Consider the following 22,677-nt stretch of genomic DNA (forward strand, 5'->3'; position numbering starts at 1 on the left):
CTTTGTTGCTGCGCGTGGGCTTTCTCTAGTTGTGGTGAGAGGGGGCTACCCTTCGTTGTGGTGCGCGTGCTTCTCATTGTGGTGGCTTCTCGTTGCGGAGCACAGGCTCTAGGCGTGCAGACTTCAATAGTTGTGGCACGCAGGCTCAGTAGTTGTGGCTCGCAGGCTCTAGAGCACAGGCTCAGTAGTTGTGGTGCATGGGCTTAGTTACTCCGTGGCATGTGGGATCTTCCATGGCATGTGGGATCTTCCCGGACCAGGGCTCGAACCTGTGTCCCCTGCATTGGCAGGCATATTCTTAACCACTGCGCCACCAGGGAAGTCCCCACCCTCAGTTCTGACAGCAACTGCAAGTTCAAGGTGTTCCTAAAACCACCTTCAGATTTAATAATTCACTAGAAGAGCTCACTGAAAGCTATTATAACTCATGGTTACAGTGTATTACAGGGAAAGGATACAGACTAAAATCAGCTAATGAAAGAGGCACTTAGTGCAGAGTCTTGAGTTCCAAACACAAAGATTCCTTACTCCTCTCATGGAATCAGGACATGTTACACTCCTGGCACAAGTGTGTGACAATATGCATGAAGTATTACCAACCAGGGAAGCTCACCTCAGCTTCAGTGTCCAGAGTTTTCACTGGGGCTTCATTACATAGGCATGATTGATTTGATTGGTTGCCTATGTAATTGAACTCAGTCTCTAGGTTGACTGATACTGCATTACCCAAAATCCCCAGCCTAAATTACATGGTTGGTCTTTCTAGGGTGGTCACCCCTACCCTAGGATCCCATAGCAAAGATACTCTTATCAGGTGTGACATAGATTATCTCCAGAAGTCGAAGGCAGTGATCAGACCTCCTCTTGTGTAAGGCCAAATTTTTTTACTACACTGGGACAAATATCCATTTTCAGGGGCAGAGTTAGGAAAGGAATGAGACTTTTTACTGAAGATCATCTGTCTGCGAGGAATTATATTAGAATCTTTGTGTATGGTCACCTCATTAATTTTTCAAATTAACCCTGAGTAGTATTGTTTCTTCATTTTGCACATGAAAAACTGAGGCACAGAATCCAAGCAACTTTTCTGAGTGCTGGAGCTAGGATTCAGACCTAAGTTTCTCTGCTCCAAAGCCATCAAACACCAACCCATCAGGATTGCTCCATTGCACAGCTCTGGGGATACCGCCTACATTGCTGTGTTCTCTGTGGATGGTTTTCCTTACACTTGTACAGTAAAGCACCTTGTATCCCAGCCACCCTAAATAACACATACCATCTGAATAAAAGCAGTGAGCTTCCAGACAAGTTCCTAGTACTACTCTACTGTGTATGAATTCTGGAGCCATCACCACACATTGCCTCCTACCATAGCAAGTTAAAGAAAGGTTCATGAATATATACTCCCTGGTGACCTGTTTCGAAACACCAGCAATGGTTGTCTCATCTCTTCTAGGTTGATTTGAGCATCACTGAAGCTCTTGCTATTCTTTTTTTCTCAGGCTGCTGTACAGGACAGATTGAACGAGCAAGAGGGTGTACCAAGTGTTTTCAACCCACCACCATCCCGACCCTTGCAAGTTAATACAGCCGACCACAGGATCTACAGCTATGTCGTTTCAAGACCACAGCCAAGGGCAAGTTATTTCATAGCTGGAATTTCTCCCTTTTTTATTTTAAAAGTTCTTCCACTTGGTTATGTTGATCTCTGTATGATAGGAACAAAAGGAATATTCAGAATATAAACCTGTTAACTTGACCTAACTCCTTGGTAGGTTTATTGGGTTTATCATTTTTCCTTTATTCCTTAATGAACCAATGAAAGTATCCTTTTTTTTTTTCCTGTTCTATGCCAATTATTTGAAGAGTTTTCTGTGCCTTGTTTATAGCACTTCATCTACATGTATTTACATGTCTAAAAATGTTTACTACATGTTTAATAGATCTTCCACTTTTAAGTTAGAGTGTTTACTGAATTCTTTGTTGCTTCATTTTACTTAATTTTAAGCTACTTCTAGGGAAGTACTTGTAATCTCCGTGGGAGCCTTGGCCATATCTTTGAAATTAGTCTTGAAGGGCTAGCAGCAAGGAGGTGAGTTCAGTTAAATTCAGCAGGCATTTAAGAGTGTTCCAAGGTACTTGATATTTTGCTGTTGGGGATCTAGAGATGAATAAAGAGGCATTCTTCCCTCTTCAAATTATTCACAGTCAAATTAGGGAAGTTAGGTGTGTATACTGATAGTGAACACTCCAGAGAACTTTTTGGAGTTTCTTATTCTTGGAGTTCCACTCACCTCTTATACTTGGATTTAGAATTTACTCCATCACTCCTTTTTGTGGAGTACTTGATAATGTTTTAAAAATAGTTTCTAAGTAGCTGTTTTGGGGTATTCTGAAGTAGAACAGCACAGATTCCTAGAGCAATTATATGATTCAAGGAGTAGTTCTAGGGAATTCCCTGGCGGTCCAGTGGTTAGGACTCTGCACTTTCAGTGCTGAGGGCCCAGGTTCAATCCCTGGTCAAGGAACTGAGATCCTGCAAGCCGTGTGGTGTGGCCAAAAAAAAAAAAAAAAAAGAAAAAGAAAAAAATTGTTTTCTATTTTAAATTTTAAAAAAAAGGAGTAGTTCTGTGTGTGTCCAATGTTTCTCCAGTTTGTTTTGGGCTTGACTGTGTTTGGGACCCTAATGTCCACTAATGGAGCTCCAGAGCTCTAGAGCTCCCTGGCCATGGACACAAAGGATCTCAGGTTAACACAATATACCGTGTAAGAAATGCTTTGTAAGCTAAAGAGCCCTATATATTTGCTAATTAATAATAAGAGCAGCAGTAATCAACACTGTTAAAATAATAATTAAGAGTATTACCAAGATTAGCAGCTGTTTGGAGATTTATAATTGTGGTTAATATAATTATTTGTCATTTATATACAAATGTCCAAGGTAGCAATAGTGGTTATCTTTCTTGTTATTTCTATATACCACATTTTAATGTATTAAGTCTAAAAAGGAAAGAATGAATATTTATGATTTGGGGAGGAAAACTGGCAACTGAATTTGACAGCTAATGTATGTAAGTAGCTATAGAATAAGTGTTCAAGCAGATTTAATACAAAAATTATTGTGTAAAGAAAAATTTAATAGTATTAGATGAAGTGAGGTCAAAGGTAGTTGGTTTTTAAGAAGGATGAGGTGGGCCAGGAAACAGGAACCTTGTTTTGCGGAGAGAGAAATGACAAGAAAAGGACAAAAAAGAATGAAAATCTTAGCTAGCAATTAAGGTATTAGGGATTGAGAGAATGATATCTAACTTTGTTTTTGGAATTTCAGGGGCTGCTTGGATGGGGTTATTACTTGATAATGCTTCCATTCCGGTTTACCTATTATACAATACTTGATATATTTAGGTATGTACCTTTGTATGTATGTGTTAGTAGTAACAAGGTAGACGTTGGAGCTGAAACATAGACAAGAATAAGCATTACGCTCTATCAATTTTGGCTTGCCAGTTTGCCATCAGATTGAATACTTTCCCTGAAGTATTCATATAGCATGAAAATATTTTCGGTTTTTCAGACATAACAACAGATGTTATCATTTTCACAAATAAGTCTGCCTCCCTATCCCACATGTTTGTCCCCCTACATTCCCTAGTTAATCTTCACACCCTTTCCTTTCCAATCTCTGTTATCTTTACTAGCTTCACACTCCTTGTAACTTTTACCCTAAATCATTTTACAACTCATAATTCCAACAAATTCTTTTGCTCTGAGATGACCTACTTTCTTCTGAATTCCTCCTATAACAGTTTCACCATTCTAGACACACTTTCTGTACATTTTCCTCTCCTGGCAACCCATAGGTTGCTGGCACTGGAACCCTTCCATATGTGTACCCCCTTGCTTCACACTTTCACCTTTCTTCTTAATTCCTTCATGTACCATTTGGAGAGCTCAGCACAGGAAGCTACAGAAAGGCTGGAAAATGTCAAGGGGCCCAAGTTTCTGGCACATCCGACTTGGGGTGTCTGGTCTGGAACTCAGTAGTAGATGAACCCACACCTAGACTTCATGGAGAACTAAAATGTTTTATGGGCATCCACGCCAACAGCTGGAGCCTTGCATACAGGACATTCTATACCTTCCTCTAAATATGGGCTGATCTTTGCCTTGCTCTAGGGAGCAGAGCCTGAAGGTAGGGACCCAGCAGCTGCAGAAGTGTTAGGATCAGACGATGCCTAAGAATGGGCATGTAAAAACCTTTAAAATCATAATGAAGTCTTAGTTGACATCTCTATTTTTTTTTTAAAAGCTGATTGTCAGGGGCTTCCCTGGTGGCGCAGTGGTTGAGAGTCCGCCTGCCGATGCAGGGGACGCGGGTTCGTGCCCTGGTCTGGGAAGATCCCACATGCCGCGAAGCGGCTGGGCCCGTGAGCCATGGCTGCTGGGCCTGCGCGTCCGGAGTCTGTGCTCCGCAACGGGAGAGGCCACAACAGTGATAGGCCCGTGTACCGCAAAAAAAAAAAAAAAGAGTTAAAAGCTGATTGTCCTAAATTGTTTGGCCATTGGAATATATTGTAATGAGAAACAAAAAAATTAAAACCTTTATCCATTCATCAAAATTTGAAAACTTAAAAGAGTAATAAGATAATCCTAAAATACTTGATTTCAGAGAAATTTATCAAAACATTAACCTTCTTAAGGATTTCTAATCACTCCCCCACATACACAGCTTCTTACCTTTGTTTTTAATTTGCTCTGGAATGTTTGTGTCAATGAGTTTGATTTGATTACTCAGGAGAAATTCCAAGTGAAATCATGTATATATGGGGAATTTGTTAAGGGGATAAGGAATTGGCTCAATATTTGGTAAGGAAGGTATCATAGTTTAGTCAGCTTTTCTATGCTGATATTTCTTTAAGTATATGAATATTGTTTGCTTTCCTTGGGAAAAAATATGCATGGCATGTGTTACTAATTTTAATGCAACTGTATCATCCAAGTAACTTATTTAATGTTATGTAGCACATTGACTTATCAACCCCCTGCTCCTTTGCCTTTTATGGAAACCCAGAGGATAAATAAATGGTACTATGCAAATGTGATAAGATGGGCTCTTTAGAAACAGATGTGTGGTACCGTCTTTAACCTTACAGTAACTGCCAGGTCTCCAACTCTGCCAGTGTTGTCTAGATCCATTTTATAACTTCCTCCACGGATGCTGTCAAGCATAAATCAGTGAGCAGAATTTACTTGCCCCATTGAAGAGCAAGTCAGTCATGACTGCAAGTTTGGATTTGAAGTTCTTGTCCATAATTTGAATAGTTTGGGAATGTGGACTCATAATTCAAAATCCCAGGAGAACAGAAAGGAAAGGGAGAGGCAAGTAAAAGAACCAGAAAGAGATACAGCTCTGTTCTAGAATAACACTGTCTAATAGAACTTTCTGTGATGATGGAAATGTTCTATATCTGCAGTGTCTAGTGCGGAAGCCACTAGCCACATGTGGCTTTTGAGCACTTGAAATGTGGCTGGTGTGAGTGAGGAAGTGAATTTTTAGAATTGTATTTAATTAAATTAATTTTCTTGGTAATTTAGATAGCCACATGTGGCTCGTGGCTGCTGTTTTAGACAGTGCTGCTATGGAGAGTCTGGGGGCACAGCCTGACCTGTGATCTTTTTGGTTATTGCGTCTTCCTTTCCCAGTTCTTATAGCCCTAAATTTTTCTGCAAAAAGCACTCAAGATTTGTTTAGGCCAGTGTTGGAATTTATAATTCTAGTAATTTGCATTCTTCTTAAGCAGGCAGTGGTATAACACTTGCTGCTTTGTGGCTTTTGAGCTAGACTGTACTCTCAGGTTTGATGGTCCACTCACAGACCGTTCACCTCCCTTTGCTGCCATGCCCATGGCTCTGCTATAGGAATCTTTACAAACTGGCCCACTCCATATGCACTACAGTAAGCCGATTCATGTGATATTTATTCCTTCCTCCCCAGGTTTGCTCTTCGTTTTATACGGCCTGACCCTCGCAGCCGGGTCACTGACCCCGTTGGGGACATTGTTTCATTTATGCACTCTTTTGAAGAGAAATATGGGAGGGCACACCCTGTCTTCTACCAGGGAACGTACAGCCAGGTCAGTGCCACAAACCATATAGATGCCAATTTATTGATATGATTCTATCCTCAAAGGAAAGCATAGCTTAGCACTGATCATGTCATTCTTTTATTCAGAAACTTTAAATAGCTTTTTATTGCTTACACAAAAAGAGACCAAGCCCTTTAGCTGGGCCCTCCTTGATCTAATCCCAACCTCCTTTTGAGGTCTTTCCTGCATAACTTGTTTCCCTATACCCTAGGTTCCAGCTGACCATTCCCTTAACATACTCTGTACTTTCCCACCTCTGTGCCTTTGCTTTTGCTTTACTGTTTCCTCTATCTAGAATGCCTTCCTCACATTTTTGCTAATTGGAATCTTGCCCATCCTTCACCAGCTCATGTCACTCCCCTCTTGTACCCTTTCCTAATTGTTGCGCCCTACCCTGCCTACTTGCAATCTAAAATAGTAGTCTTTCCTTTTGTACTTTCATAGTGGTTTTCTTTTTTTAAAAAAACGTTATAGCAATTTCACATTCTTCCTTATTTTATAGTTGTTTGTGTTAATGTCTTATCTCCTGTACCAGACTGTAAGCTCCTTGTAGGCAAAACCTAAGTCTTAGATCCCTCACAGAATTGAATAAGGGGATAGACCATAGACTGAAAGCAACACATCTCATTCAATCCAAGCCACACAGACATTCGACTGTTGTTACCTCTCAGGGAACAAAAATTAGGAGTTCTATGGGTGTTGGGCATATCTCTAGTTTACCAGAGAAAAATGTAAAAGTAACACCGTATGCCTGAGGGTGGTTCTGCAGCCTCCAGGATTCCTGGATCTATCTGGAGAAAGAGAAAAGTGCTTACTCTTGCTTCCTTCTGTGATTCTCCCACATCTGCTTTTTCCCACTGGCTGCTCCCACCCAACTCAAAGAGCATTAAGCACCTACTATATGCCACGCATTGTGCTCAGTGCTAGAGATATAGACATGAATGAGATGGGCGCCTCTCATACACCCTCTTTGCTGTAATCCTGAGGGTAGACCACCAGTGGTGGTTCAGGAAATCTTAATTAAATTGTAATGTACCTGGGATTCTGCAAATGCAAAAGCATACACAGAAATCTGGGACACTAGCCTTGTCTTTGAAGATCTTTTAACCCTATGCTCTTTAAAATGCCCTTGGGTCCCTCAGTCCCTCATCCCTGCTTGGTATGTGGCCTTGGATCAGGCTCATCTTCGCAGTATTTTTTATGTTGTAGCTGTAAAGTGGCAAAATTCTCATCTCCCTTTTCAGGTCAGATTCTCCTGTTTATATCTTCCTTTAGATTGTGGGAACAGCTGACTTTTCTGTGATTGGGCGGGATGGGGGCCTTTTTTTGTCAGCCTGCCTACTCTTATGTGCCTGATAGAATTTAAATCCTAACAACACTAAAAACTTTTTCATTGAAGCTTGTTAGCATGGACTTTCTGTAGGGAGAGAAATGCCAGGGGTATGAAGGTAGGAGCCCAGGAATTTTCTGGTTTTCTTGCTCACCTTTTTCCCTCATTTCTTCTTTTGTTCCTAAATACGTAGCTGTATCCATTAGGACCCTTAGCCTAATTAAAAGTTTGAGGCACAGTCATCATCGTAATTTGGGATCTTCTGTTTCTCACAGGCACTTAATGATGCCAAACGGGAGCTTCGCTTTCTTTTGGTTTATCTACATGGAGATGATCACCAGGACTCTGATGAGTTCTGTCGGTAAGTGGATTGATTTTTTTTTTTCCTCTTTTCTGATCTTATCTACTGATAATCTGTAGTAAGCAAGTTCTTCTCATGTCCTCTTCATCCCTCTCCACAGCACCACACTCTGTGCTCCTGAAGTTATTTCACTAATAAACACTAGGATGCTCTTCTGGGCATGCTCCACAAACAAACCTGAGGGATACAGGGGTAAGTCGTGTTTCTTTTGCCTCATTGAGGTTGTTGAGATATCTTTGGAATAATCTGGAAGGACATGCCATTTATTGCATGACTATTCTGTGGCTGACCAATCCTCTCAGCAGTCCTGAGAGATGGGGGTTGTATTACCTCCACTTTATGGTTTAGGAAACAAGCTCAGAGAGTTTAAGCCACTGGCCCAGGATCATACAGTGAGCAAGCTCAGGTCTGTCAGACTCTAGCCCATTCATTACAGTTAACCATTGCCAGAGCCTGTTCTATTTTTAAAAATACCCAGTCCTGGGGCTTCCCTGGTGGCGCAGTGGTTGAGAGTCCGCCTGCCGATGCAGGGGACATGGGTTCGTGCCCCGGTCCGAGAAGATCCCACATGCCGCGGAGCGGCTAGGCCCGTGAGCCATGGCCACTGAGCCTGCGCGTCCGGAGCTTGTGCTCCGCAACGGGAGAGGCCACAACAGTGAGAGGCCCGCGTACCGCAAAAAAAAAAAAAAAAAAAAAACCGGTCCTGACCAGCAGCTTGCCTTTAATCTTAATGAGCTTTTTACTGAAGAGTTTATTCTTGTCATCAGCAATTTTAACAGAGCTTCTTGCACAATGAGTTTGAGTACCCTGAGTGCTGATAGGGGTTCAGAAAGCTCAGATCTTTGCTGACTATAACTAACTCTTAACTGGAGGTAAATATCTTTAGAAGTCAGTATAAGATATAAAGGTATCTAGTGAAGGAAAATGTAGTCACTTTGCAGCTACTTCTATTCAGCAACTTTTGAATATATACTAGCATACCAGGCACTGTGCTAAATCCTGAGAACCAAAGATGCAGCAGATGTTTTGTCTACATCCTGGAATCCGAATTGTTATACCTAATTGGTTTTTAAACATCTGATAAGTTCCTGCAGTATATGTTTTGCCATTCTCTTATGGCTTTGGGTGTGAGGAGTGATAGATAGAAGGAGACTAAGGATATTTTTAATAGAAGCTTAAAATCTCTTCTTTCAAATCATAAGGTAAAAGAGGTAAAACTCTGTAATTGTAAAATCTTGGTTATTTGGAAGACCAACTTTCTAAACTCCTTCAGAACAGAAAAGCTAGCCCTTTTTTAGTGGATGGGGGCAGGTGGGACATAGGAAAAGGGGAGAAGGAAGGGATTGGATAAGAGGAACAAAAGACAGGGAAGATGATGGTGGAGATTCTCACCAGTAACATAAAGCTTGAGACTTGCAGCCTTGTCCCCTTAGGCTTGACCCCAACACAGGGGGAAATTATGCTGAGCAGTAGCCAGAGTCTTTGTAGATCCTTTTCCCTCCATCAAATAGACATTGTTCTTGAACTCTGCAGCCTGCCCTAGCATCATCATGACAACCACACCCCACCAGAAAAGCCTGTCCTACTCTAATCAAATTACCTGGGAATAGGGACACAAATATATAACAACAACAGCAAAAAGATTGAGAAACTAGGAGGGAAAAAGGTAGGCAGGGAATAAATGACACCTCCCTTCTTTCCCAACTGAGACCAAAGCAGTTCTCTCTTGCTTGTTGTGTAAAGTCTAAGAATTAATCTGTTTTATCCCTAAGTCCTGCCCTTGATCTTTTGGGTCTTCTTTCTGTCAGTCTCGCAGGCTTTAAGAGAAAACACCTATCCATTCCTGGCCATGATTATGTTGAAGGATCGGAGAATGACTGTGGTAGGACGGCTAGAAGGCCTCATTCAGCCTGATGACCTCATTAACCAGCTGACATTTATCATGGATGCAAACCAGACTTACCTGGTGTCAGAACGCCTAGAGAGGTACAGGGGAGTTCCTCTCTGGAACTGAGACCAGCTGTAGACTTGGGTGCCTTACCTGGGGCTCCACAAATCCTGACTTCTTCTCTGTTAGGCAACTTTAAAAGCCTTGTCCATTTAGTGTTAAAATGTTTATATATTTTGACCTAAATAACTCCATCAGACCATCTTTTCTTGGAGATGTGATTCAAAATAAAGACAGGACTCTATGCTCAGGAATGTAAATTGTGTCATTTAAAATAGCTGAGCATGATATAAAGAACTTAAATGTAAAAAATGAGGAATGCTTATAACTCCCCCATCACTTAAGTAATGTGCATTAATTAATGTAGAAAATTCAGGAAACATAGAAAAGCACAGAAGAAATTTTAAATCATTCATAATCCTACCACCACTTTTAACATTCTGGGATATTTCCTTTTAATTTTATAGACACAGACACACACACTCCTATGTACATACACAATTTTTTGGAGAGAAAAAGAAATATCCCAAAATGTTACAGTGTTTTCTCTTTGATTAGTAGAACTCTGAATAAGATGTTTCTATATTTTTCACATCTTCTAAAATGTGTGTATGTGGTTTTTTTGTTTTATGAAAGCAACATACACAAAAATGTTGTAACCCAGAAAGGTATTTACCTATAAAATATCCTGCTGGTCATTTTACGGCAATAATATTGTGTTACTTCTGTTAGGATTGCGGGGAAAGGATAGTTTTACATGGAAAGTTAAAAAGAGAGGGAAAGGGGCTTCCCTGGTGGCGCAGTGGTTGAGAGTCCGCCTGCCGATGCAGGGGACACGGGTTCGTGCCCCGGTCCGGGAAGATCCCACATGCCGCGGAGCGGCTGGGCCCGTGAGCCATGGCCGCTGAGCCTGTGCTTCCGGAGCCTGTGCTCCGCAACGGGAGAGGCCACAACAGTGAGAGGCCCGCGTACCGCAAAAAAAAAAAAAAGAGAGGGAAAAGCTTGCCATTTCTTTTTCTGCCAAATTAAAGTAAGAAAGAGATGGCTCATTCAGATTCTGCATGAGAATCTGAATCCCTTATGGTAATGTTAACTGGTCATCTGCCAAGATTGTCAACCTTTTTAACCCTCTAAAAAATTTCAATATAAGAAAACACAGAGCTTTGTGAGATTTATTTTTTCCCTCTATGCTTTTGATCTGTCCACAGGGAAGAACGAAACCAGACCCAGGTGCTGAGACAACAACAGGATGAGGCCTACCTGGCCTCTCTCCGGGCTGACCAGGAGAAAGAGAGGAAGAAGCGGGAGGAGCGGGAGCGGAAGCGACGGAAGGAGGAAGAGGTGCAGCAGCAGAAGCTGGCAGAGGAGAGACGGCGGCGGGTAAGGAGCCTGTCTTTATTTACTTCTGGTGACTCCCGAACTGGTCTTTTCTCAAGTGTGAAAGAAAAAAAACTAGATGATAGGATTGTGAGTGATTTAAATTCTCCATGCCATTTTAATATTTACTACATTTTCACAAAAAGTATTTTTTAATTGTTTATTAAAACAAATACAAGAGTAAGTAAAAGTTAGGCAGACCAGCTCTGTTCCATGAAAAGTAAGTATAAATAGATAATAAGCAGTTCAATATGCTAATTCACAGCAGTAGGTTTTAAGCATTCATTCTTAGTACCAGTGTTTAGCTCATCTGACATTTTATTCATCATCTTGTTTCATTGCATATTGCCGCTTGATTATAGCCAGGGTCTTTTAGTCATTCCCTTTTTTCTAACAGTTACATACCTTAACATAGTCAATAAATAATACATGTGATGCAATAGTATGTAATCAAATAAATATATTTTGAATTAGGGTGTTTCTGACCCTTGCCAAGAAGTTTTTCTTCTGATACTGGTTATTAATTTTTCGTCTGACTGCCCAGTAAACCTACATGATGTGATTGTGTTTCTTGTTTCCTTGTTCCCTAATTGGAGCCATAGCCTCACCTTTGCTTTGTGTCTCTACAGAATTTACAAGAGGAGAAGGAAAGGAAGTTGGAGTGCCTGCCCCCGGAGCCTTCCCCTGATGACCCTGAAAGTGTCAAAATCATTTTCAAATTACCCAATGATTCTCGAGTAGAAAGACGATTCCACTTTTCACAGTCTCTAACAGTAAGGACTGCCTAAGTTGTGTGAAGTGTGTATAAAGTCTGGGCTGTAGATATGGAAACTTTTAAAGACTCGCAAGAGTGTTGTTGCTGTATCTGCTGCTCTGATGAACAGGGGAGGAAGGAGGTGGGGCAGAGAGAAGAGTGCACTGAATTACTGTAGGTTCCTTCAGGTCTAGCTGCCAACTCAAAGCAGTTATTAAGGTTTCATTTTATCATGTTGGAGCTCTGCTAAGAAGAAAAGATACCTTACCAAGAAGTCCCACAAAAGACTTGTATGTTGGAGGTGGGAGGCTCTTCCAAGCTGCTCGACTTGGATTGGCTTTAGAATCCCACCAGAACCCCTTGCTGTGTAGAAAAAGCTCTATCCCCGCTGCCCTGGAAGGACTGGAATTACACAACTGAATATAAATGCATGTGCAGCTTGCATGCAGTTGTCACTCTTTCTTTCTACTCAGCCCATTAGAAGCCCCACTTAGTAGGGCTACCTTGTATATCTGGTGTCCATAGGTAAATAGTGTTTGTCATTCCATAAGGATGTAGTTAAAAGCAGAGACTCTCAGAGTCTCACAGAATGAAGATCAAATTCTCATTGTTCCACTGTTAATAGATGTGTTTCCTTGGTCAGTTTACTTAATCTCTAAGCCTCAGTTTCTTCATCTGTAAAATGGGTATAATAGTCGCTCTTTAATAGGATTGTTAGGATTAAGTTCATATGTAAAGTGCTCAACATTGTGCCTGGCTCATAGTAAGCATTCAAACGCTATTGTTTTTGGTGTTTATTAGCAGAAGGAAGTTCCTGTTTATATTGAGCGTTGGTAAGTTGCCTTTCCAAGTTTACAACTATAATAGATTCTGCCATTTCCCTGATCATTTGAAATAATCAAGAATAAACTGCATAATAGAAATGTGGATGCTCTGTAGTCAGGTGAGGCTGGGTAGCACATTCATTACTTCTCCTGTTTAACTGGAAAACATTGTCCAAGTTATAGAGTCTCTTATAGGACCTCAGATATATCCCGTATGTAAAATGGAAATATAACCTGTCCTCTGATAACATTAAACTGAAGGTATGTCAGGCACTGTGCTAGGCACCCTAGGGGTTATGCAGGTGAGTAAAGCATGGTTCTGGAATTCATGGAGCTTACTGGCCAGTAAGGAATGTAAGACGATTCAAAGAGCTAATTCAGGGCCTCCCTGGTGGCGCAGTGGTTGAGAGTCCGCCTGCCGATGCAGGGGATACGGGTTCGTGCCCCGGTCTGGGAGGATCCCATATGCCGCGGAGCGGCTGGGCCCGTGAGCCGTGGCCGCTGAGCCTGCGCATCCGGAGCCTGTGCTCCGCAACGGGAGAGGCCACAACAGTGAGAGGCCCGCGTACGGCAAAAAAAAAAAAAAAAAAAAAAAAAAGAGCTAATTCAGAGTAAAACGTTGTCAGGCATTCTGGTGAGAGAGAAGCAATAGCTTCCTCATTTTATTTGTTTATCTCTCATTTATACATTGATTTATATGGGGGAAGGTGCTCACATCTCTAACTTTGGATTTTTTAGTTGGGAATAACATGAATGAGCCTCACACAGGACCTAGCATGTAGTAGATGGTTTCTAAATGTTCATTCCCTTTCCTTGATGTGTTTCCTAACTGCTGTTTTCTGTGTGGGTATTAGCTTGCAGCCATGTTCACTGACAGTTTCTCTGTAGTATGCCCAAGCGCTTATGGAGCTTTTACTCCCCAAACTCTAATTATCATTTTGTATATAAAAAGCCTAACCAAAATTTCCTCTCTTGAGAGTTTTGGAGGAAAATCTATTAGAATTGTGGAATAGAATAGACTTTTAGCCAAAGGGGAACCAACCCATTTGTTAAATATTTAATCCTTGTAGGCTTTTTAAATACGTTTACACTACAAGTTATTTTTTAAAGAAGAAAAAAACTTCAGATGGATAGAAATAATTCATAAATGGGGACAAGGATCAGATGGGAAAGAAAGAAGTGTAAGAGGAGAGGTGTATTGGCAGTGCTGGCCTTTCATTTAACATTCATAGAGTTAATAACATGTAACTGAATAATGAGTTACAGTTTTTTAGTGCTCCTGCAGACTTTGTGTGATCTTCCTGTGAGCTCTACCCTTTATAAATACTCTCCATGAGTGAATGTGCAGCAAAATGCTGTTTGTGCATGATGCTCAGCTCTTGACAGGGGTTAAAAGCTAGGATAAAAAAGGGTAAACTGTAGGAAAATCTAGCCTTCAAGAGTGAGCAGAAAAGTGGCAGCTGACTTTCTCCTAAATGAATGCATGTAAGAGAGAAACCAAATTATACTCAACCCAGAAATCATTTTTCTATCCATTATGAACCAAAAGGGACCTGTCGAGGTGATTTCATCTGTTTCCTGATGGTATTGGCGCATTGCCAGTGATAAACAGAAAATGCCAGTGTTGTATCAGTGTTGAGTATTGTCAAGCAGTGGCTGAAAAGGAAGCAAGATATTTTGCCCTTTTGTAAAACCCTTGTTGGGTTCATACCAAGAATACTTGGTGCAAGTCTAACTGATGCATCTCAAGAAAAGAAAAGGAGAATGAATGTTAATGGAAATTGCAAAGACAGAGAAAAAGGAACTGAAAGTGATTAAGGTTGGTGGACCAAAATATGAGAATTTTGTAAAATCATGAATGGATTAGGTGAAAGGAAAATGAATTTACTCCGTAAACGGATTTGTAGCAATAGCCTCTTCAGGCAGAGGGGAGGAACAAAAAGGAAATAGAAATAGATTCCCTCAAAAAAGTAAGGGGTAACTTGAATGGGGTGCTCCTGATCTTTGGGACGGACCTGAAAGAGGTTAGCAGTGCCCTATACCGCACATCCCTTAGAGTCTTGTTAAAAACAGAATTTGAGATAAAGAGGACCATAGATCAGACCCAGGGTGCCTGTTCTTAATGTGTGGCGTTAAGAGACAGGGGAAAATAAGAATTTACCTGTACCTTGCCAGAGCCAGACCAGGGTGAAGAGGGCTTTCTCACAGAAGAGAGGTCTACGTGGAGGGTGTCAGATCTCGATCAAGTGAAGGAGGTGTGCATATGTGGGGGCACCCAGTGCAGACAAGTCAGAGCCCAAGTGGCCTGGGGATGGGGTGGGTGTTAAATCCAGAACCAGGTAAGGAGGGTGTACATGAGGAGAGGGGAATCAACTCATGGCTCTCAGTATACAGGGGGAAATACAGATATAGATGCATATATGTATGTACACATTGTCTGGCTTTCTCCACAGAGAGTGCTTGGGAACATCAGCACCCCAATAGCAATGAACATACCTAGCACCTAGATCATGGTTGTTATTTATTTATTTTCTGTCTTTTCGTTTTTGGCCACACCACACAGCATGCAAGGTCTTAGTTCGCTGACCAGGGATCGAACCCATGCTCCCTGCAGTGGAAGCGTGGAATCCTAAATAAACACTGGACCTCCAGGGAATTCCCTAGATCATGGTTTTTAAATAGCATTGTCCATTAAGAAGAATCATGGTTCCTTGGAGAAATGGCTGATTCCAGGACTGGGACAAGGAAAATACAAGATTAGCCTGGAACACCTTGTGCCACAAAGCAAGGAATTATTCAAAGAATAATGGAGACATGTCAGAAAGACACGGAGGCCAGCTTGACTGGGCTCCTCAGACTCCATCTGAAACAGTTTGAACATTAGAACCTATTGAGTAAAATAGGAAAGCATGGCTCTATATTAATATAAATAAATAAATTGAAGAAAGTTTGAGGAGCCGAATGTCTCCGTAGTCTCAGAATACCTCCCCACAAAATACTCGTTAATAACAAAGGAGAAAAGACTACCTTAGAGCGGAGAGGCCTGGCAGGCACCATCTTAATCAAGTGGTCACAGCGGACATCATAGGTAATGGAGCAAAATGAAATTGTACTCCACCTGAATAGGATGTATTGAGTAGAGCACAGCATCATTTCTGTAATACTCCTGTCAAAGATGCATAACTGGAAGCTAATAAGAATAAACATCAGATAAACGAATTGAGAGACAAAGTAACTGACCAGTAATCTTTAGGAGTGTCAAGGTCATGAAAGTCAAGGAAATCCTGAGGATTTGTTCCAGGTTAAAAGGAGCAGACTTAGGAGATGTGACAACGACTAAATGCAACATACAATTTTAAACTGGATCTTTTTGCTATAAAAGGCAACTGCCAAAACTTGAATAGGGCCTGAATAAAAATTTAATGTATATTATTATATTACAGTAATAATGTATCAGTTAAGTTTCCTGATTTTGAGGGTTGTTTTATGAAGGTGATTGCCCTGTTTGTAAGATATGCACAAGTATTCTGGGGTGATGGGACATTCAGTTGGTAGCTCTCTTTCAGCTGGTTCAAAGAAAAAATTCTGTACCTATGCTTCCAACTTTACTGTAACTCTTGATTATTTGTAAGTTTAAAATGTTTAACTTTATATCAGACAGGTTTTCAAAAAAGAAACAGATGGGTCAACTCAGAGTAGGACTAGCATTGGGCTGTGCAATCAATCTCTTAAAAGAGCTTCCCGACATGTTTGCTCTGTGAAATGGATCGACTTTGAAATGGAACTTCAACCTAATGTGATTACTTCATATCTCCAAGTTACCCTGGGGAGAGCTGGGGTATATTGGATTTCATGGTTGTGTGTGTGTCTTTGTCTTTTTCTCACTGCCCTTCTTTTTCTATAGGTAATAGAAAATTACCTTCTTTTTCTGCAGGTAATCCACGACTTCTTATTCTCCTTGAAAGAAAGCCCTGAAAAGTTTCAGATTGAAGCCAATTTTCCCCGGAGGGTGCTGCCCTGCACCCCTTCAGAGGAGTGGCCCAACCCCCCCACACTGCAGGAGGCCGGACTCAGCCACACAGAAGTTCTCTTTGTTCAGGACCTAACAGACGAATGACACTTTTTCTTCCTCTCCTTTTCCACCCCAATCCCTAAAAGAAATGGAAAAAAACAAAACAAAAAATTAAGAGAGAGAAGTTCATATTATTATTATTATAATACAATATTTTTTTTAAAAGACTGCTGCATCCTCAGGAAGGATCGGAAACCATGCTGCCTGCAAAAGTCACCACCTGTGTGTGCACTCGAGGTTAGCAGTGAACGTTCCTGCTGGCAAACCTGCCCTTCCCCACTGCCTCTGCACCATACCTTCCAAGGAAAGGAGGCTCTTCACCTCCAACCCAGCCATTGTCCCAACGGGGGAAGGGGACATTCCCACGAAATCTCATTCATTCTTGCTTTTATAGAAAATAAAAGTGAAAAAACCTCCAACAACCAGCTACTGCAGCATCTCCTGAGGACTTGCTTCTTCCACCTCTGGAGAAGAGAGGGAAGGGAAGGCACAGAGCAGAGGTGTTCCTTGAACTTCCCACAATTTATGAATAACTTTAAATTTTTTGTGTTGTTGCTTTGTAATGACCAAAGGAATCAGGCTGACATAGGTGTATTTTTTTTCCTTAACATCATTTGATAAAGAGCTATTTCTTAAACCCATGAATTCTTGCCCTGGGCTCCTTAGCCCACAAGAGTGTAATAAAGGTGTCCCAGGCTGGTTTGTGCTTATTTCTGCCATTGTCCCTCTCACGTTCCCAGAGAGGTTCTTTTTGGTCCAACTCTTGCTGTCCTTTCTTGCCACCTATGCACCCCACTTGGTACAATGGGAGGAAATCTGGGTTTGTAGCCCTACAAAGGCTGTGTATGTACAGATACACCCATATACATGGTATGAACTCCGTGTAGACTAACCTATACGTACAACCGCAACTTTTCCTTGGAATCTGGACCAGGTGGTCACTATGGGATCTGAACAAAGGATATGTGTTCTGACATGTGCATGCTATTCCTGCCTAGCCCTGAGCTTTCCTGAATTGCCAAGCTTGGTGCCTTTCCAGACGACTAGCAGGGTCTGTGGTGGAACAAGCAGAACCATGTGAGAGTACCCCGCCTGTCTCACTGGGAATGTGGTGGTGATGGTGGTGTTTTAAGGGTTGAAAGAACCAGAGGCCTTGAAGGGAGCCAAGACAGAACTCAGCCTGTGTAAAGTGTCAGAAGGCACATTTCAGTTTTTGATGTAGCCACCTGCTGGGGGCAGTTTTATCCTCTCCCTCTCTTGCTGTGTTGAAGCAGTAGGGGTTTTTCCCTCTGATGTCTCATCTGTGGTTGAGTTTATGGTAATGGGTACTGGGGTCAGGCCATGTATTCATAGATGTCAGCGTGAGCTGACAAGTATTCCAAAGTGTTCTGTAGCTAGACTTGGAGAACTTGTAACACTGCAAGTTACTGAAGTTATTGCAGTTCCCTAGCATGCTGTGAGGCCAGGGGTTCATGCATGTCAACATAAAGCATAACTTGCTAGATTTGCAGCCTCCAAAGGCTTTCTCTTGCTTAGCTAAAACTAAGGACCATTCTTTTAGGTAGCAGTGATGTGACTGCTCTTCTCTGCCACCCTTAGTGGTTGGGGTAAACACCAAGGGGCAGGGTGAGGAGCCCCATGGGTATCACCTGGGGAGCCTGAGAATTTCCCAGTGGCCTTGGCACAGGTGTCTGCAGCACCATCTCCAGGAAACTTTAATTCTGCTCCTGGCTGCCTGTTTTTCTTTCACTTTGTTTCCTGTTGTCCCAAGTCCAGATGAGTGGGAAATCGCTTTCCGACTGTTGTCATAAAATGTATCTGGAGTGACTAAGGATAAACTGTGTTCTCCATTCTACCTTACGTGAAGTCTGCTTCCTGCTGACAACCATGCAAAGATGAATTTTTCCTCTTAACTCGGAGCCACCCTCCCTGTCTGGAATGCAGAGCTGTTTCCCTGCGTAGGAGGGTATTAAGGACCTTCACCAGGCTGGGTGTCCCAAGTATTTTTTCCACACCTCTTTGGGAAGTTGTAAATTTTTTTCTTAATTCAATCTGCATCTTATTCTATGATGTGCACTTTACGCCTGTTGCCTTTTGATAACTTGTCCAGTGAAGGAGGTCAGATGCCAGAGTATTAAAGTCTATTCGTGTTGGTACAACTCTTGGGTTGGCCTGTCCATTTACTTTAGTTTTCAAGAGGCTCCACCTGAAACACATGCTTCTTCCTAGCGTTGAAACAGCCCTGCTTTACTCAGTCCCGGTTCCTGTCTTCACACTGACCTAGACCTGCTGCCTAGGTGCCATCTCCTTTCCTCCATGAAAGACACACATTTTATCAACGCCCGTACAATCTGTATGTTACTCCCAAGGACCTCTGGGAACTTGATGGGACCTGCAAGTGAGAAAATACTGAGAAGCCGGTGATCTGCAAGCATTTGCTCTTCTTTCCAAACCACCTCCTGATGATTTCAGCTGTTGTTTCCAAATGGCAAGTCATCAACTAAACAAAAACACTTGTTTCCAGTTTTGTTCTGTACTCCCAAGGCTAAAGTAGATTCAGCTGAATTTCCATAGGAACTGACCAAAGATCCCTAATTGAAGTCAGTCGAATTTCTGTATCCTCAGTCTTCTCACTTCTGCAGAATTTCCTGCAGCAAATACTCCTTTCTCCTTGCTTGTTTTCACTATGGTGTTTGGATAAGATGGCCAATGGAGAATATTTCTTTAAAAAAAAAAATAAAAAGAACCTAGAATCTTCAACTGAGCTGTCTTGAAAATTGCTAATGGTGCCAAGGCCAAGGAAAAAGTTACAGAAAATGACTGTGGGAAGGAGTGATAACCCCCAGAATGCAAAATCAGGAGTGTATTATCTGGTGCTTGAACAAGGAGCTCCACTTTACAACTGGTTTTTTTTTAGGACTTGTGAAGGATGCAGCAACAGGAAATCCATCCACAAAGGATGCAGTGCCCCAACTTGTACTGCACCTGAATAGTTACATGATAATTTACTGAAGAAATATAGTGTACTTTAAATTTTTTTCATAAAAGTTTACACTGTATTGTAGGTTAACATTAAATGTTTTATAACAAAAATTTCCTAACAAGTTGTGGGTCTTTCTGTCTAGGGGAGATCTGGTAGATGTTTCTCTGTCTGAAGGCAAGGTTGGAAAACACCAGGAGAGGGAACAGAGGGAACATTGCCAAGAAGCAGGGAGTTAAAATAGACCTTCTACAATGTGTTCCTGTGGAAAATGTCAGCTCAGGCAGCGTGCTTTAGTAGCAGGAGCTGGCAGATCTGGGTTCAAACTGGGGCTCTGTCATTTGACAGCCTTATGACCTCAGACAAGTTTTTTAGCTTCCATGAGCTTTAGTTTCCCCAACTGAAAAGTTAACATCATCTGCCTCAGGATAGGATTGTAGATTAAAAGATTAAATCAAATAAATGAAAAAAAACCTTAAAAAATGTATATGAAGCACCTGACACAGGTCATTTAAGTATTTGTTCCCCTTTCTCTAAGGAAGTGTATTTTGAAGGTATATTTTCTGGCATTAATAACTATCAGTTTCTTAAGGCATGTCGTTTCTCCTGCCAGAACAGACCCATGTCCTTGCAAATGAGTGACTAGAGAAGAGTCACTTTGGATCTAACAGAATCTGGACTATTGGAACTATGCTCCTAGGTATTTTTGCTCATATTTTCTGAGGAAATTTAAGCCTCAATTCTTTGCCTTTCTCTTTCCCACTGTCTGTCCTGGGCAAAGAACTCATTTCTGTGAGTATGGATTCTTGTCACCTTCAGAGTCTGCCCTGTTGCTTACCCAAAGGTGTGTAGGTGGGTATGCGTGTGTGTGTGTGTATATATAATTTTTTTGAATGCACATCTTAAGTGTAAACTAGAATGTCTTCTTCATCTAGTAAGTTTTCAAGAAGAGTTTATTCACCTTAGGTCAGAATCCACTAAAAATGAATACTTCGCAATTGTGAAGCTTACATATAAAAATTTTGCCATTGATTAATAGAGTCAAGGAAGATGCAGTCTCTGATGCCAGATACACCTGGTCTCAAAAATCCTGACTGGGGCTGTGATTTTGGCCAACTAACCTCAGCTCTCTAGGCTTCAGTTTCATCATCAGTAAAATAGGGCCAACTGTACCATTTCCATGAAGGTTCAGTGAATTGCTGCTGCAGATTGCCTGGCACATAATAAGTGTTGGGTAAAAGCTCCTATTACTGTTTTCCAGTTTGTAGTTTGCCCACTGCTAGCAATTCACCCCATGTGGATCAAGGAAGGAGAGAAAAAGGGGAGGGGTTGAGGCTTTGCTTATGGGCAAATGGTGCCCGACACTTTTTTCTTGACACACTTCCATCATTGCAGTTGGAACTCCATGTGTGCTTTTACCTTGATGGAGCCACAAGCCCCGAGCCACCAGAGTCCCTTCCTCTTGCTGCTTCTGCCACTTTGATGCACTGTCCTCCAGGGCAAACTCCCAAAGCACATGCCATCTGCTTGGACTACTTTATCCTGTTCTGGTTGCTACTGGCCATTCTCCAGATGTTGGCAACTGATAGTTTCCACCAGCAACCTCAATGACTCACGTCTACATATTTGGATTCCCTAAAGTTCCCGTTCTTCCGCTCCTGATTTGCCTTGTGTGGCAGCTGAGTATGGTGGGATGTGGCTTTGGAGTCAAATCTGGACTTGAAACTGCTGCTTACAGATTGATCTAGGGCAAGTTTCCTCCTATATAAGCCTCATGGCAGTACATCCTTGCAAAAGTCCAGGTGCCATTTGGGGGGGTGGGGGTTGGGGTTTTTTTAATTTGTTTTGGCCGCACGGAGTGGCTTTCAGGATCTTAGTGCCCCGGCCTCCGGCAGTGAAAGTGCCAAGTCCTAACCAGTGGACCACCAGGGAATCCCCTCCAAGTGCCATTTAAATGAGCTGGTATCTGTGAGTGCCTGGCATTGGGTAGATGGACACTTAGATGAGTGGTCGCTTCCCTCCCTCCTATGCCAGCAGTCCCCTGCTTTGAGTGTGGACTTCACTCAGAACTACTTCACCCTCAGGACTTCAGAACCAATCCCTCTCACCACAGCTGTTACCACTCCAACTCCACTGTCCCTACTCTGCCCTCAAAGCCCTCCTGTCCCTTCACCCTCATTTCAGTCTCCCTACTGGTGTCATCTTGGCTTCACACCTCTCTCCACTACAAGCCAGTACTGACTGTCACAATTCCCAAAGTAAACTCAACCGTTTGATTTCTTTCCTCTTGCTCCTTCAGCTGCAGAATCCTAGCATGTATCACAGTGAGTTGAAAAGCCTTGGGGGTTGGTGCCCACTCCTTTGATCCAGCTCGAGGAAACCCTATGCATTTCTACGCCATAGGCACTGCTTCACTGTGTCCCCCTTTCTCAAATCCAAGCCCACCTGCATCCTCCTCACTCACTCTAAACCTACTGCAACATCTTACTTCCTGAGAAAACTGAGGTCTTGTCACAGAACTTCCTCATCTTCCTTTTTCACCTCAAAATTGTTCTGTGATGTCACCTGCTTCCTGTTTCTCTTCTGTCTTGTGGGTGTATTTTCTTTTAAAAGAGATATAATTTACACCCAGGAAAATGTCCAGCTCTTAAATCCACAGCTTGATAAAATTTTACCTAAATGTACACCAAAGCCAAGATGCAGAACACCACATTACCCCAGAAAGTTCCCTCGTGCACCTTCCCAATCAATAGCCTCTCAGACATAACCAACTATTTTGACTTCTTTCACTATAGAAGTTTTGCCTGTTCTTAAACTTTGTATAAATGGACTCCCTATGTATGTGTGTGTGCTTTTATAAGTTGTTTTCATGACGAAATTTTAGG

General features: G+C 41.9%; 1 protein-coding gene across 1 annotated transcript in view; it reads left to right on the forward strand.

Moving 5' to 3' along the window:
- FAF2 (Fas associated factor family member 2) overlaps positions 1-19,905 on the forward strand; it is a 59,196-nt gene extending 39,291 nt beyond the window's left edge. The window contains exons 3-11 of the mRNA XM_060094839.1: positions 1,503-1,637; positions 3,329-3,405; positions 5,996-6,134; positions 7,752-7,837; positions 7,938-8,029; positions 9,646-9,823; positions 10,994-11,165; positions 11,792-11,935; positions 16,675-19,905. Of these exons, the coding sequence (XP_059950822.1) occupies positions 1,503-1,637; positions 3,329-3,405; positions 5,996-6,134; positions 7,752-7,837; positions 7,938-8,029; positions 9,646-9,823; positions 10,994-11,165; positions 11,792-11,935; positions 16,675-16,857 (1,206 nt within the window). The 3' untranslated portion in view covers positions 16,858-19,905. The remainder of the gene's footprint in view (positions 1-1,502; positions 1,638-3,328; positions 3,406-5,995; positions 6,135-7,751; positions 7,838-7,937; positions 8,030-9,645; positions 9,824-10,993; positions 11,166-11,791; positions 11,936-16,674) is intronic.
- Positions 19,906-22,677: the final 2,772 nt, after the last annotated feature.

The sequence above is a fragment of the Mesoplodon densirostris genome, chromosome 3, assembly GCF_025265405.1.
Source record: "Mesoplodon densirostris isolate mMesDen1 chromosome 3, mMesDen1 primary haplotype, whole genome shotgun sequence".
Classification (NCBI taxonomy): domain Eukaryota; kingdom Metazoa; phylum Chordata; class Mammalia; order Artiodactyla; family Ziphiidae; genus Mesoplodon; species Mesoplodon densirostris.